Source organism: Rhamphochromis longiceps, linkage group LG1, assembly GCF_057381845.1.
Source record: "Rhamphochromis longiceps isolate RC_006_pf linkage group LG1, R_longiceps_female_GT1.1, whole genome shotgun sequence".
Taxonomy (NCBI): Eukaryota; Metazoa; Chordata; class Actinopteri; order Cichliformes; family Cichlidae; genus Rhamphochromis; species Rhamphochromis longiceps.
The window spans coordinates 11143938-11160548 of record NC_140557.1 but is presented as its reverse complement, the minus strand read 5'-3'; the positions used below and the strand labels follow the sequence as shown (position 1 = coordinate 11160548).

At 39.9% G+C, this 16611-nt stretch overlaps 1 protein-coding gene across 3 annotated transcripts; it reads right to left on the bottom strand.

Annotated features, from left to right (window-relative positions):
- Window positions 1-83: 83 nt before the first annotated feature.
- Window positions 84-15026, bottom strand: pkma (pyruvate kinase M1/2a). 3 transcript variants are annotated; one of them, XM_085379921.1, is made up of 11 exons: window positions 14880-15026; window positions 9321-9502; window positions 8842-8933; window positions 6992-7123; window positions 6705-6891; window positions 6329-6599; window positions 5961-6111; window positions 5662-5814; window positions 4043-4209; window positions 1468-1649; window positions 84-1343 (listed from the first exon to the last, which is right to left on the bottom strand). In XM_085379921.1, the coding sequence occupies exons 2-11, from the start codon at window positions 9472-9474 to the stop codon at window positions 1237-1239; spliced, it is 1596 nt and encodes a 531-aa protein (XP_085236047.1). In that variant the 5' UTR covers window positions 9475-9502; window positions 14880-15026; the 3' UTR covers window positions 84-1236. The 3 variants fall into 3 exon arrangements, with proteins under 3 accessions (XP_085236047.1, XP_085236117.1, XP_085235973.1); XM_085379991.1 differs by having other exon boundaries at window positions 14807-14953; XM_085379847.1 differs by lacking the exon at window positions 14880-15026 and adding an exon at window positions 12485-12713.
- Window positions 15027-16611: the final 1585 nt, after the last annotated feature.

Genomic DNA, 16611 nt, shown 5'->3' with positions numbered 1-16611 from the left:
CTCACTAGTCTCACTCCTTTACTTTGTGCACGGAAATTGAATATACCCACAAACAATGATTCAAACGCATCACAACATTCAGATAGGTGCTCATCTCTTTTATTGATGGAACTCAAGTCTTGTTGGACAGCTCAGTACACCAGCTAAGCATTATAATACTCCTTTACATTTTGTTAGTTCTTACACTCTAGCATTACAATCAAAAGCATGTTACACACGTGGAGACAGTTACAGCGGGTCACCAACAGAGATAGAAAATCTGGGATCCTACCCATCACCACCATTGACTTAGAGGGTCAGGGCTTCATATCTTTACATCAGTCCTATACTCAATCACACAAGTCATCTTTAGTGAACCACACATTTTTCCATAGGTGCCAGCTTTGATATCATCTAAACGCAAAGAAATGTAAAGGCTTTGACACAACTAAACACACAAACACAGTAACTACCTCTGAATTAGACATCCAAAACTAGCTTTCTATAGACAGTCAAAATATAAGTAGTATTGGATGTCCCAAAACAAAAGTTCACCACTCACAAGAGTCAAGTATAATATTGAATGTAACATTGGAGTAAATTAGGAGTGTAACACTTACATATACACTGTTGTACAGTGAAAGCTGGCGAATGAGGACACTTCATATAGACAGCACTAGAGCAGGATTTGTTTGGGTGGAGTGGTGGAGCCACTGTGCGGGGAGCCCAGAGAATGCCACTACTTTGTTCAATTAACCAGCTGAGGAGTGTTTTTAGTATGCCCTTACAGACTCAAGGGGCTCTGGTAAGGTCAGCTGGCTCCACCACCAACCCCACCTAAACATGAGTCAGTACGCACATGCACACAGACCAGGAAGCAGTCACTCATAAAATTCAACTTTTAAAGTTATACAAGTGTTCTGAGTGAATAAATACAGCAGTTTCTGGTCAGGGTGTGTTACTGAGGCCCTGAAGACTGGTTTGATTTAGGTAATTGAAAGGAATGGAACATAGGTAGAACTGTGCGAAAAACACTCCACTCACACTCAAAACCTCGACCATGAGGGTTGTACCTTTTCAAAAATCCTTTGCATCATTTCCTAAATGCTAAGTTGTTGAATGGTAGAGCATGTGAGCCCCAGTGTCTGGATTCCAAAGGCTGTGAGCAGGAGTGAGGTGTGGTATTGGAACGCTATGAAAGATAGATGAAAGGGGAAAAAAAGAAAAAGGAGAAAGCAGAGCTGCCCTCCTGGCTGTTCAGGCCACCAGAACCACACGCATGGTGTTGGTGTAACCAGAGCCCGGACGCCAGCCAGTCAACACGATGACAACGTCACCCTCTTTGAAGAAGCCTCTGGCCTTGCCTAAACAAAAAAAAGAAAGAAAAGAAAAAAAAAATCATTATGAAACAATAAATGAAGCAGTGGTTATTTGATGTATTAAATTAGGTTTACAGTATACAGGGTATTAAAGGTAACAGCTGCTTACCCATTTCCATAGCAAAGTTGACACGCAGGTCTACATCCTCTGCCCACACTTCGTTTGAGGGCTTGGTGTAGAGGACAGGGAAGATGCCGCGGTACAGGTGGGCCTGACGAGCCGTTTGAGCATTACGGGTCACAGCGAGGATGGGGGCACGGGGCCTGTACCTGGAGATCAGGTGGGCAGACCTGCACGGACACAGAGGAAACTAAACACTTCATCCATATTTCATTGATGTAAAGACTGCAGTAGTACAAGTTTACTGAAGAGATTCCAAAAAGGAAATGGATGGATTTTAATGCATACTGAGCAGGTGAACCCATTACAACTGCCCAAAAATTTGTATTGATTGGTCCAATCATAGCCCAAGTCTCAAAGTTAAAATGATCAAGTAAAGATAACCACATGTTCTTAGGCAAATAATTGCAATATGGGGTCTTTAATGAGCATGTTTAATTTTATATCCATCTGTCCTATTGTAGCTACCATCTTTTTTGCTTCATTATGGAGTAACCTTAATTTAAAGTTTCATCAGCAAAAAAAAAGGGAATTAAACAGTGTTTTACGATGTTTATTTGTGGAGTGTATTGTTATCCCAGCTCTGTGCTACTGTACCAATTGATGTGTCCCATGATTAGCATATGGTACACCTGTGAACAGCGACTTTACCCAACTCATCTTTTAACAGACAGCTAAAAGCTTCGCTCATCTCGGTCAAGGACACAGCCACAGTATTAAATCATTTTTTCTTATCTAACTTTTGTAAAGGACTTTGAACTTCTTTACAGCTTTATGGTATTCAGTGCTTTTTGATTGCAAGGCAGACTTCTTTTTGGAACACGATTTCACATTAGCAAATTCCTCTTGTAAAATGGCTGAAAGTTTTCCTATTATAAAGCCCTCCAGTCACGTTTCATTAATGGAACTCTTCCTTCATTTCTGATTCCAGTTGTTATACTTGATATCATTAGGGGTTAACATACTACTTCCAAAATACACTCAATGTTTCAGTGATCCATTTAACATGGGTGAGAATCCCAATGTTTTGTAAATTAGTAGTTAAAGGTTGTGCAGAACAATGAGGTTTTAATTAGATTTTTTTTTTCCAAAAAGTGCAAAACATTTAACCAAGCAGACATATCCAAGCATTTAACTCATAATACTTAGTGATTTTCAGCAATAAGTAAGAAACTAACAACTTAATATATGCAAATTATCTCCATACTGATGGTTTCCTGAAAGAAGCAATTCAGTGCAATTAATAATCCACCACCCACACACAAGTGTTCTCAGATAGTCTGGCTCATTTCTATTTCTCAGTGTTCTGCTCCCAACAGGTATGAGAGGCAAGGGAAGCAACCAGAGTCTCTAACATTTCCATAGTGAGTGGTCAGAGTAGCCCAAAATAAGTGACAACACTTATGTTTTAGCATCGATATGCAGAGGTTTAAAGTCACTGTCAGTAGCCCAAGATGTCCACGGTTAAAGACCAAGTGATCCTCTAATAGCAAAGATTGTTAAAGGATCACTTTGTTAAACGTGAACTTGGCGTTCTCTGAATAAACCAGCTGCTGTACAGCTAATAATGATAAGAGAAAAATGCTGGCAATTTTTTAAAATCTGCATATTTACACCATAGTGTGTAAATAAGTTATGGTTTTAAAATAATATTTTTGTCACAAGTTCTCAAACATTTTGAGCCAATACAACAATCCAAACTAAAATTTCACAAAACTATAAATGACAAGAGTCTAAAAGATGGGCACCTGGGCTAATGACATAACCGTCTCATTTTTTATAAAATTAGTTACTGTTATCACACACACACACACACTCACACTAGAAGGATGGGGATTTTCACAAGTACATTAGGTGTTTGAGGAAGACGGAGGAGCTGGGTTAAATGGGCGAGCACACGTTTGGCGACACCTTACCTGCGGACCCGAATCATGTCACCTCTATTCCACTTTTCCTTACCTTCCAGTCTTAGTGAGAACAATAATGGCACTAGCACAGCATTTGAAGGATGACTCAACAGCTCCAACAGCTACTGCTTCTGTAGGATCTCTGGTCAGCTGCGAGTGTCTCCTCAGCTCCACAAACAGCTTTCTGTGGAAGGTGGCTGCCTCGGCCTCTCGTGCTATCTGAACCCCGAAGGGAAGGGTTGGGGAGGGGTTACTCTCAATCACACACTATATAATGAGCTACTCACACCAATGGGATTAACTGGCAAATGTGTAGCTAGACTCCTGGTTAAACAAGGATGGCTAATGTAGCCAATGAAGATGTTCACACACACACACACACACACACACACACACACACACACACACACAAATCAGTGAAGAAGAACATTGAGTAATAGGGTTGGGGATATGTTGTCTTTTTTCTTTAGGGTCCCCACACAAGCATTTAACTGCTTCTATAGAACTTCTTAACATCCAACCATGAGTCTAGTTATGTTTGCCAGCTCTCCCAGTTGTTCCCTTGGAAAGTCCCTGCCTGGCCCTACGCTGCCTCTCAGACTCCTTAAATACAGTTAGTGACCTCCACCAACTGGCAGACCAGATAACCTGCCTACCTTCCAGAGCCTGTGAGCACAATGATCGCAGAGGCCAAGCTCTTAAAGGAGGCCTCCACAGCACCGATTGCAATGGCCTCAGCAGGGTCTTTGCAGTGCGGTGTGGAACGACGCAGGTCCTCAAACACCTGCCGATGGAACATGGCTGCCTCGGCTTCACGAGCAATCTGGCACAAGTGAGGGCAAGATGCATCGAAGAAAGTTTTCAAACCAGGCAAACAGTTGTAAAGCAAGAATAAGTGACAAGAAAAGGAAAACAAATTAAGGAAGATGAAAAACAGGGGGGAAAAAAAAAAAAAAAAAAAAAAGAAAAGAAATGAAAGGCAATATAAGAATTTAGGTGTGCAGTAAGTGGGGAAAAAGGGGAATGTCAAGATTAAATTACAAAAACTTTTACATGATATCAAATATGACATACAGTGAACTGCATATTAATTTTAAATTAAATTATCTAAAACATTAAATCACAAATATGTCCTAAAGAAGCTACTGGGTTAAAAACAAATGACAAACACTGAGTCAAAACAAACTGCACAAAAAGCTGAAGAAACTTAAGGGCAGCCAGGAGGAATAAAGAGGAACCATACAGAAATAACTTTTAACAGAGGCTTAGAAGAGGTTAGTTTTATTTTCCTTTTCCTTACTAAATAAGTGTTTTATTTAAATAAACAGAGGCTATTAAGAGGCTGTACTGTACATAAGATTCTAAAGCATTCCTTCCAACTTCACTGTGGGGGCAGCAAGTTCAAAACTAAGATCTGCAGGACTGCTGAGTCACTGCATCTCTATTGCAGAGTAGCTGTGAACAGTTGCAGTAAGCCAAAAAAAGGCATGAACAATGAACACAGCATTAAGTGCATACTTTAGAGCAAATTTCTATGGGGTCTAAGACTTCATCAAAGGTGCTTTACTTTTATTGTACTTCATTCAGACTGTCCCTAACTAAACAACACAAATGTGGGTATACAGTGTGCAAATTTTAAGGAATCTCCACAGTCCTTTGTTAATCAGGTCATTGAGTGTAGCATCATTTAAAAATGCTTTTTCTGTTCCCTTTTCCAGCAGCCACTTTTTTTCTCTCTTTCTGGAATACAAGTGATTTGCACTATGAATTATTTAACAGCTACCAAAGTTCCACAGATTTCCCTGAAATCATAGCAACTTTAGTAACTAGTAAACAATAGCAGTAACAGCCAATGTGTTAGATGAAGGGGTTCAGGCAACATGCATTATGATTTGGAAATCATGCAATGTCAGAGTTATTTAAAATGCCAAACACAGACGGAATTATCACTGGGATTTTGTCAATTATCCCAACTGAGAATTTTAACATGGTTCATTTGTATATTGATGATGTCGGCTGACATCTTAAAGTTTCACCAAGTGACAAAGTAAAAAGTTTATGCCAATGGGCATGAAAGTGAACACAAAAAAAAATTGAAAGGGGAAAAAAGGGAAAGAATGAAAGCATAACCACCCAGTAGCTATAATCTTTTCCAATTTATAATTGTAATTCATGCAATCAAATCACAAAATCATTACTTTAAATTACAGTTCTTTATGGCCTAATTTGAGATATTTTCCCCATCTTTTGATATCGTTATTATACATTAACTCACCATGTGCTGTGTGCGCACTGCCTCCAGAGGATAGTCTCCCTTGGCAGTCTCTCCACTGAGCATAATGCAGTCGGCTCCATCCAGCACTGCGTTGGCTACATCACTGCCCTCAGCACGAGTGGGTCTAGGCTTCTTGATCATGCTCTCCAACATCTGAATAATTTAGGAAAATAAAACCAGTCTGGTTAAAATTTACGTAGCTGAACACATTTAGGCCGACAGGATGATTAGTACACCGAGTACTCAGCAAACTAGATGTGCTAGGAGGAAATGCAACATTTTCTTTACTGTTGTCTGACCTGAGTGGCACAGGTGATTGGCTTGCCAGCTTTGTTGCAGCGACCGATCATCATTTTCTGGGCAAGGAAGACCTTTTCTGTGGGGATCTCAATACCCAGGTCACCTCGGGCAACCATGATACCGTCGCTGGCCTCCATGATCTCATCAAATCTGCAAAACGGGTACAAAAATTCCAGCTTATCAAATTCATCAAGTGCAACCATTTGTTATGATATATTGTCAGGACTATGGCATAAACATACACTCATAAAGACCACTTTAAAGCCCTTTAAAAAAAAAAAGGTTTCAGCTTAATCTTTTATTTCTTCTCTACAATACACCATCATTTAAATAAAAGATGTTGATATAGCAAGCCATTTCCACACACCTGCGTACACCTTCATGGTTCTCAAGCTTGCTGATGATCTTAATGTTTTTGCCCTTCTCTCCTAGCACTGCGCGGACAGCATGCACATCATCCGCTTTGCGAATGAAAGAGGCAAAGACCATGTCGACTCCCTGCTGCACACCAAACTGCAGGTCTTGGATGTCCTTATCAGAAACAGCTGGCAGGTCTACAGCAGCACCGGGGAGGTTCACTCCCTTCTTACTTCCCAAGGTGCCACCATTCTCGATCTCACAACTGAGGAAATCAGTGCCTTTGGAGGTGAAAAATAAACATAAGTATTTTTTAAATATTATAATAGATCAGAAGAAGAGACTTTGAGGCTGGCCTCATTTATCATGGCCTGGCTTTTACTCACCAATCTCCTTGACTTGCAGGGATATGAGTCCATCGTCAATGTAGACCTTGCTGCCAACTTCAACAACTTTGGTAATGTTCTTGTAATCAAGCCAGAGAATGTCCTCACTGCAGTTCTCCTGGTAAGCATCATCTAAGGTAAGCTTGATCATGTTGCCTTTGACCAGCTCCACCTCAGCAGTACCACTCTGTCAAATCATTAACACAATCATCACATAAGTTATTGTTCTTTCTGGTTGGGTTTTATTCTACTGAAGCTTCGTAAAGAACAAGTGGAGCTGAACTCACTCCCTTAATGAGGCCAGTCCTGATCTCTGGGCCCTTGGTGTCCAGAGCAATGCCAATAGGCCTGTACTGGATGCTGCCAGGCTCAAAGCTCTCACATGCCTCACGAACGTTCTTGATTGTTTGTGCATGATACTGTAAAGCAAGGAAGAAGTCAATATGTTAATATTTCCAGTAAATACTCTTCCCCAGATGTCAACCCCAACTATTTCTTTCAGTCAAAACTGTCCCTAACAACCTCTTTCTATTCCATCTTGGACTGCAAACATGTTAAAGAGCAATACTACTTTATGCATTTATTCTCAGATAAAGGTTTTACAAAGCAGACATAAAAGTAACGCCAGACAATTAACAGATAAAAATACAACTCATATGACTATAAACTGGGTCATAATTATACGTTATCATCATGGGGTTAGAATAGAGAATAGAATAGCCCTTTATTGTCATTGTACACGTACAACGAAATTTTGGGAGCTCCACTGTGGTGGAATAAAATATAAATAGTTGGTAGCATGAATAAATAGCAAACAGGAGAAATGTATACTACCAAGTTGCAAAGTGCTTGGAAGTAGTGGAGAAAAAAAAAAAAAAAAAAAACTTATTTATTTTTAAATGAGTGGCCTGAGGGATGGGGGTTACTCAATCCATGGCTCAGATTAGTAAAGTGGGTGGGCAGGAGTGGGGTGTGTGTTGGTTGGGGAAGGGGGGATGCTTGTTTACAGTCCAAATGGCTCAGAGGAAGAAGCCCTTTGTGAATATGGAAGTGTGGGAACTGATTGACCTGACGCGCCGTCAGAGGGCAGTGGGTCAAACGGATGGTGGGCGGGGTGCACCGTCCTCCTGTCTCGTTTTCCTGAGACAGGAGTTCATGAAGCATGGACTGACATGGGCTTGCATTTTTAAGTGTGTATTTGGCTATAAAGCTGTCACGGTTAATAACTGGACGGGTGACATGCCACTGTGTGCGTCCTTAAACACAGGTTACACTTGATTATGACAGACACCTTCTGATACTGTGCCATGTATGATAAGTTTGAGTGTAGCGTTTCTCAAAAGGAAATTCCTCAGTCAAGTAGATGATGAAAAGTAGTACGCCAATAATGAAACTAAATCCTAGCACAAGCAGGAGTGCAAACAAACTAAAATACATTGTTATATCTTAAAGGAAGATAAAGAATGTAGGTGCACTTTTTCCCCCAGAAATCTTGCTACTTCTCAATGCTGGCCAACATTTGCTACAGAGCTGTGGGAAATGCTATAAGAAAATTAAACACATCCAGCTTTGCACCTTAGTGCATGCTAATTAACTAGCAGTGTATCGTTTGTGGTTTTATAAACAGCTACTGCCTGCCCACGGCTTATGCTGCCTACCTGGGTAACTGGAGATTTCAATAATAACTTAAGTGGCAGGTAATCACATTGGCTGACTTTCAGCGTTACACCACAACCACTATGAGAAAACCATTATGGTTTTGCCAGCTGGAAAAAAAAAAAAAAACCCCAAAACAAAGCCAGGTGTTGCTGCTTGCTTTTCTAGCACTGCAAAACAGCAAAGCTTTGATTTCGTTTTCCATTTTCAAATCTACAGTTACATTGATTCTTTGTGAAACAGCTAGATCTACTCAGTCCAAGAATATATTAAAGTCAAGTATGTTAAAAAAAAAATTTCAAAGAAAATTATTAATGATTTCTACACTGAATTTTCAGAATCTGCAACACCTTTAAAAACAAACAAAGAACTATATTTGAAGAAACCATCAGCTCAGATAAAATTTGATTTAACTGTCTGAAATGTAAACTGCCATTGCCCAAGACATTTACATAGCGGACCGAGTTGTAGGAAGACCCACCTCATGTGTGCCATGGGAGAAGTTTAAGCGAGCAATGTTCATTCCAGACTTGATCATCTCCTTCAGCATGTCCACAGATCGAGAGGCTGGCCCTGCACAGAGTTATTGAAAATTCTAACATTTAGGATTTTGATACCGTTTACTAGCAGGGAGGAACAAGTCATTGTGTACAAACTAAAGTCCAAAATGTAAAATTCCAAACAGATCTTATTTTGTTAAAAGATACGGTACTGTATGAAGACTCAATGGTGTGAACGGAAAACTTAACCAAACGTTGCAACGTTTGCACCACAAAACCAAAAACTAAATCTCCAGAAATGCAGTGTCTTAGCTTTTAAGCTGCCCCTACAACAGCGGCTTTAAAAACAGATGTTCTCTTTTAAATGTACAAAGAGCTTCGTTCCACATCTATTATTGTGTGAGTACAAGTTAAAAGAAAAAAAAAAAAAAAAAAAAAAAAAAAGGTAGGTTGGACCAACCAATGGTGCAGATAATTCCGGTGTTGCGCGCAGTGATGGGCTCTGAGTCGATATCCAGCAGGCACATGTGTTCCAGGAAAGTGTCGGCTGTAGCAGCATAGAGCTGCTGTGTCTGGATGAAGGCCGAGCCCATATCTCCTTTTAACTGAGGCATGGTGATTCCTGGTGCAACTGGAGAAGTCCTAAACAGGAAAGAGAAAAAAAAAAATATATAAAATTAATCTATTACTGAGGTTGTTGGATTCCACTGAAAGCATCATCCACATACCTGCATTTGTGCTGTAAAACAGGATAGCTATTAGTTAGGCTAGTTTATATCATAGAGTAACAGTAAGACTGTTAACAGTCCAAGCCCTTTTTGTATACCTTTGTATTAGACTGCGCAAGTCCAACAAAATGTGTCATGATATACACAAGTCATGGCTCAGTTTGCCATAAGGGGAAAACTGAACCATGGTAGTGCTAAGACAGACGGACAGATGGACGGACAGCTCACTCACTCACCTTATGAAATCTAAATATTGCACTGGGTTATTGTGAGCACAGAATTTGCACAAGACTATCTTGAATTTGAGGATATGAATGTTTCACGCTTCAATAATTAAGGAAAATAACTCCAACCTCTTTGGAACAGCTTAAAAACGAACAGGAAATATATTAACGTTGATCTGTAGCGCTAGAGGACATGCTAAGGCTTATACAGAGTAGTACAGCCCATTGAGCTGCTAGACCACCCACCCTTCTTGCTGAGTCACCGATGCCAACAGTCACATCTCAACTAGAAGGTTGGAATTTCTGTACTTTCAACATGAAACCATCACTCTTTTCTAGTTGTAAAACACAAGGCTGTATAGAACAGAGATTACCTAAAATCCTGTGCAGTGGAAAGTGACTCAATATAGTCAGTTGCACACAGGGAACTTTTATGTGTGGCTGGGACACTCCCTTCCTTTCAGCCTACGAATCAGAGTTATGAGAGGTACTGTATCAATGAGCATTGTATCATGCTTAATCCAACAAGGTAGGCATGTCTCAGCAGGGTGTAACATTACTTATCTATAGTGATTATGAGTGCAGCTTCTTTTAGGGCTCTGGTTGCTGTGGTTACACAACTAAAACAAATATTTCATTTAATAGGCTGGTTTTACAGACAGCAAAATTAATCAGATTTGATTAACTTCACTTCTAAGTAGATTTGAAGGGTTTATTTTATGTTTTTTTTTTTTTAATCAAAGCAACAGGCTGACAAGTCACTAAAAGCCACCTTTAGTACCAGTCTTAATTCCCTACCAATATACACAGAACAGGATACAAAGGCTAATGCAAAAAAATAAAAAATAAAAAATCTGGAAAACACAGACAATTTTTAGATGCTGCAGCTACAACTGAAGCCAAAGCCATCTTTGTGGTAATTTCTCAGTGGAAGATTTACTGCAGACACGTGGTAGTGGTCTGACTTTCTCTTACTCATAACATCCTAAATGCAAATGTATCATGGTGGGGGATTCCAGACAGAACCTCACTGCCAGCAGCCTGCTAACTGGTGATGTAACATTTCCATCAATGAGGCAGACTAATGTTGTACGTGAGCTCAGTCACACTACTGCAGCACACTCAACCCTTCAGTGGGCTGAACCACAAGGAAAAATCTCAGAGGGGGCAAAAGGAGCCTGTAATCATGCTAGCTACTGCAGCATGCTGTTTTTAAATGATTTCCTGGTGTGACCCAAAAAGCAATAAAACGACTTTAACAAAATGGATTAAATAGTACAATAGCATGATGTCGAACAAACACAGCCGATGACAATCAGACAATCAAAACATCTGAGAAAAATGCAACATCTAGATGCAATGCCATCATTGTCACTCTCTTCTACAGTCTAATTTGAATGTTACATCTTTAACGTTAAACCTCTTCAGTTTTGCAATGTTGGACTGTATTGAACTTTAAAGACATTTAGAAGGAAATGTGGAAATGAAGTTTTATGCAACTTCCTACAGAAGATGTTTGTTAGACGACTACAAATATGTCCAAAACCAACTCCCCCCCCCAAAAAAGGAAAATTCTGTATTTATACAACAGATAGAGAGAATTCACTTGAAAAGAGATGCATTAAAAAATAAAATAAAAAATTTAGAACTGTGACAGAAACGTCAAGCTGGGCAGGCCCATAGGCCTCTCTGCACCATACAGCCAGTCTTGGTGCTACACGTGGGCACACATGTAAAGCCTTCTATATTTACTAGGCTGTTCCTTGCATCTCTGGAAAGCTACTGTGTTAAAAAGCTTTCCACAGACAGATATACTGACCCTTGCCAAAGTGCTCAAAAGCCCTGTTGCTGTAGTTCCCACTACATAATGTGTCTCCAGGACACACAAACAGTCATAGTTGGCAAAAACAAAAAACAAAAAAAAAAAACCACATAGCTGTATCTAGGAGTAGGAATAGTAATAAAACTACAGGCTTGCTTCTAGTGACAGAATTGCTAGCTTACCCTTGCTTGTTGAGGTTGGGGATTTCAAATGTGCATCAACCAAAAATGTGCTGAATGTCTCATCATTACTGTCATAAAATAGGGATCTGATAAGATTTTCTTCTGCAAATACACAGAATTATCTGCATGTGTCTTTTGCAGTTCAGGAGAAATGTCCTCTCACACTCACATACTGCCTGTATCCTCAAGTGAAGTGTTATTTTTGGACCAGAAGGAATGAGACTGGCCAAAGAACATGCATTGTTCCAGCTTGTATGCTCCTTGTTGTTATAGAGAAACACAATGACTACATAAAGAGGCATCTCTGAACCCCGGATACCTAGTGGACAGTAGTCACAGACCAGCAGCAGCTACAGCAACCCTGACACAGATACAGGACCAGCTAAGAGCAGAGTGCTGATAATCATTTTGTAAGACATATACTTTTGTAACATATTGTCTCACCATCTTATCACGTCTTTCTAAACCATTTCTTATCCAACTTATCTATGAAAACAGCTGTGCAATCATAAGCAGTTACAGTAGCATTCCTGCCAGGGCGACATAACATTTTGTATGACCTGCTAAGCATGTGATGTAACACTGGGCTAATCCAAGGTGGCTCTTGAATGGTTTCAATCCTCCACACTCTCTCAACCAAGGCACCATTTGCAGGTTACACTACATACCCCCAGTAGATCTTCCTGTTCTTCTTGGGGACAAAGCATGTTAACACAAATGACCTCCATAGCCACCCCAGTGTGCTTGAGCTTCCAATGCCAGCGAACAAACTTCTCCTTGCTACAGCAGAACTGAGTGCGGCAGAACTGAGTGCGGCAGCAACGTGCGTGCATGTGTGCAACATTCCCAGGAGCTCAAGAGTAAATCCATTCAATGAGGATAAAGGATATGAAGAGCACCCACAGTGACTAGACAGTCACCACGATCTAATACAACCGACATACATGAGACTTCTGTGAGGAAGTATTCTGTATTCTGACTTCTGGTGTCAGAATACAGGAGTATTCTGACACCAGTGTTGCTACCAGGCTAGGGTAGCCCCGAGTCTAAAAATGGATTTTTGGCTAATAATAACACAACATGGCAAGTCAAGTGGCAGAAAGCTAATCCTCAGAATACATGATTGTTGTTAGAATCTACAGATTATTACAAACTTTATTTAGGGTAGTGTGTACCTTTAGAGTGACCATTTTGTCAGGTGGTGGCAGAGGAATACTCATAATGGTGGAGTTGGCTCCATGCGGCATTAGCAAACATACATCTACAGTAGAGAGACCAACAGCTGTTTGGTCCAGATTAATACACTGACCACCAGCTTTGCTAAAGCTAAACTTTCTTATCAAAACAGCAGGTCAAGGACAGGAGTTCCTACTAGAAGAGGAAATTGTAGTTTTATTCATTAACTGTAGCAGCAGGTGGCATCCACGACTCACACTGGTCTTGGTAAACAGATAGGTGCCCTTTACAATGCTTTCAAAAGCAGAAAATTACTAAGTGATGACCCAGATGTTTGTCACACAGAACCTTCTGTTGAGGTATTTGTTGATAAAAAATAAAAATAAAAAAAAGTTCTAGAGTCTGAAGTTTAAGTTCACAGGCTCAATTTAACTTGGGTTACTCTGCCTTTATGGGAGAAAATAATTACAACAGTGCCTCTAGAGTTCTGTGCTTTCAGTCTAGCTTTAAGTGGCAAAGACACTCAAGGTTCTCTTGTGGAGTTAATCACTTCAACAGAACTCAGTCAGTTGCCTGACAAACTGATTTGGTTGGGCTCTTGTAAATGAGACTTGAGACTAAAGAAGTCCAGACGCTTTTCTTTGCAAGCTCCTTTGACTACGATGACCTGGATGACTGAGAACCTTCACAGACTAAATGAGACTTCATTTTGTAAACAGCTCATTTGCCCAGGAAGGTCATATCAATGACAATTAGTGTTATACAAATAACTGCATTTCAGAAAATAAAGCATATGCACGAGGTGTATTTCACAATTATTAAGGATATCAAACTGCAGTTTAAAAATTCAGCTAAAAGACTTCTTTTTGTGGAAAAAAAGAAGTGTTCACATACCTGGCAGGATGAGACCTGCCTTCATTCCTATGTATCTAGTGTCAATAAGGCCTTCCACCACTGCGGAAAATTACTGTAGTCAAACAAAACCCATATTTCAAACTAGATCTACAGGACGGTCATGCCATACACAACATCTAACGTGGCCGGCATTTACTTAAGAGAGGAAAGACTGATGAATTAAAGGATGAAGATGCGCATCGTGATGAGTTTAGCTTAGCAGTAACGGGCACACGGAGGAAAAGGAGAACACATACCACGCAATTCTTTAATTAAGTATCATTACATTACCAACAATGAAATTAACTAGATTTTTTTCATTATTTAAAAGCTACATCAGCTATAAAGCTTCAGTGTTTTATAAAAATGCATCAAGTTATAGTAAAGACGATGCGCTAAAGGTCACGTTCTCATCCTGCGTCACATTTTCCTGAGCTAGACGCATCACGGAGATTGACCAATGGGAAGCCGAAAAGACGGAGGGGCCACACCCACGTCAAGAGGCAACAGGAAGCGATTCTACAACGTTTCACGCGAATGAAATAAAATGTTACTGGTATGCATACATTTTCTGGGTTGGCTACAAAAACAATACTGCTACTTTTTGAGAGTTTGTAATATAAGCAGCTGCTCAATTTACACATACATTCCCTCGGTTTATCCGTTTATTAAATGCACTGCCACAAGGCTGTTAAAAGCATTCTAAGTCCGCATATGAGGGGTTTAAAATGGCTGATCTAAGTCGACTGTATTCATCTAGCTGTATTAACACTGTTACATTTTGAGGCTTTAAAATAGTAATCAATTAAAATACCGGTAAATGAGAAAGACAGGAAACCACATGTCGGTGAGCAACACGCAGAGTTACTCGGTAATCTTACCAGAGTGTAAAAAATAGCTACTGAAAATAAAAGTCTTACAGGTTTTAAAAGCTGTGACACGTCCGATGGATCGACAGACAATGCAGCTGAACCCCCTGTTGAGGATACCCACCTTTAGTAGCTGTTGAACCGATGTGACTGGCGTATCACTGAGCTCAGCTCAAGGTGATCTCTTTAGAACCTCAAGCTATGGCACTACTTTCTAGGGATGCTACGATATCCATCCGAGAGAACGTGTAAAAAGGGAAAGGGGGTCTTTAGAGTCTTATATCAATCGCTGCGACCATTATAGCATCAAGAACACGAAAAAGGAAGATTTATTTCACTTTTATATCGGGTTTACGCCTTTTGAAAGCCAGGAAGTGGTAAATAAAAAAAAGCGCGGAAGGATACAGAGATGCGTATGGTAGTGGTTGGGACGCGTGAGGACCTGGACATGTGACTATGTGTGGCTTTCCCGAATAAAAGTGAGGAAGATGAAAAATGCAGTAGTTTGCTTAACATCGGCATTCAGTCTCCGTTTACAGGCCCCGTAGTATTTAAATGAATTAAATATTACTTGTTGTCTTTTGGCTTCATTAGTGCCTGGACGTGCTAACCATCTGCTGCTTAGTGTAACATGGGAAGCATCATTAGACGTGCTGTATACGGTAACCGACTTGTGTGCTGTCATCATATATTTTTTATGTTAAACTTAGTTGATGAAAGACTGTTAATAGAAAGAAAGAAAAAAGAGACCCAAATGCTTTTTAGTGCCCCTGCTGTATTTTGTAAGTTCCCAATCATTCAGCAGTAGACAGAAAAATCTAACGTGGGCCTCGGAAATTCTTTATAGACTCTAACTCCATCTAGCGATAAAAAACGATACAGCAGTCTGGTTATGGTCAGTTATATAAGTATGTGCATTTTGTTACTTAATATTGAATATTGTCAAAATACGTTCTCTTAAAATATAAACATTAACTTCGATTATTTGTTATGTTATGTAAATATTATTTGCGCCTTATTTAAATTATTATTTTTAACTTTAAATCATATCCGTAGCAGGCATCCCCAAACAGTGGCTTGTCCCCCACGGTTGAAGCAGGTGGGGTAACGATGACCAAGGTAAATATATGACATAAAATTAAGATAAAAAACATTTTTTGGAGAAATAAGGAAAGAAAATAATAACATTCAAATTGGATTGATTTTTAATTGGTAAAAGTTGATAGAATGTGTTAGGCATAAACTGCTTCTGAAGTTGTGAATGTCATAAAACTTTTAAAAGCCACTGGACTACATTAAAAACCTTCCTGTGTTAGAGAGAAAGAGAGAATGTAAACTTTTTGGGGGTGGGGGGGGGGGGGGGGTATACATTTACGTTTTACCACTTGGCAATAAATACACATAACACGGATTTGTGCCTTGCATACAGTACATAACTATGAAAAAAAAATGCTTGCCACAGTGATTAATTATCTGGTTGCCGAAAGTAAATCCTTGACACAGGCGCGAATACATTTTAACTGCAGTGAACAAAATGTTTAAGCTCTGCAACAAAACCTGCAGATAATCCTAAACATGTAGTTTACAACAACAATAAAACACAGATGCTATTTTTTTGCACTGCTACAAAAGCCTGCACTTCCCACTGCAGGTGTACCCCCTTTTACCATGTTACATATTTAACTCACCTGTTAACAGTTGTGGTAGCACTGCTACTCCCACTGCCCATGTTGCTGTCCCTCTGATTGCTGACTTCCTTTACTTGGACCCCATCTACTCCAGCGTCCAAGGCCAGTTGACACACCTTTCCAGGTGAGGAACAGACCTGCTGTTCAGTCTCTTTGTTCACTGCCCAA

Coding starts and splice junctions, on each gene's coding strand:
- pkma (XM_085379847.1), bottom strand. CDS start 12,660: ATGTTGCACACATGCACGCACGTTGCTGCCGCACTCAGTTCTGCCGCA. Junction 6,600..6,704: donor CCTGCAAGTCAAGGAGATTG/GTGAGTAAAAGC, acceptor TCACCTCCAAAG/GCACTGATTTCCTCAGTTGT. Junction 6,112..6,328: donor AACCATGAAGGTGTACGCAG/GTGTGTGGAAAT, acceptor CCCGTTTTGCAG/ATTTGATGAGATCATGGAGG.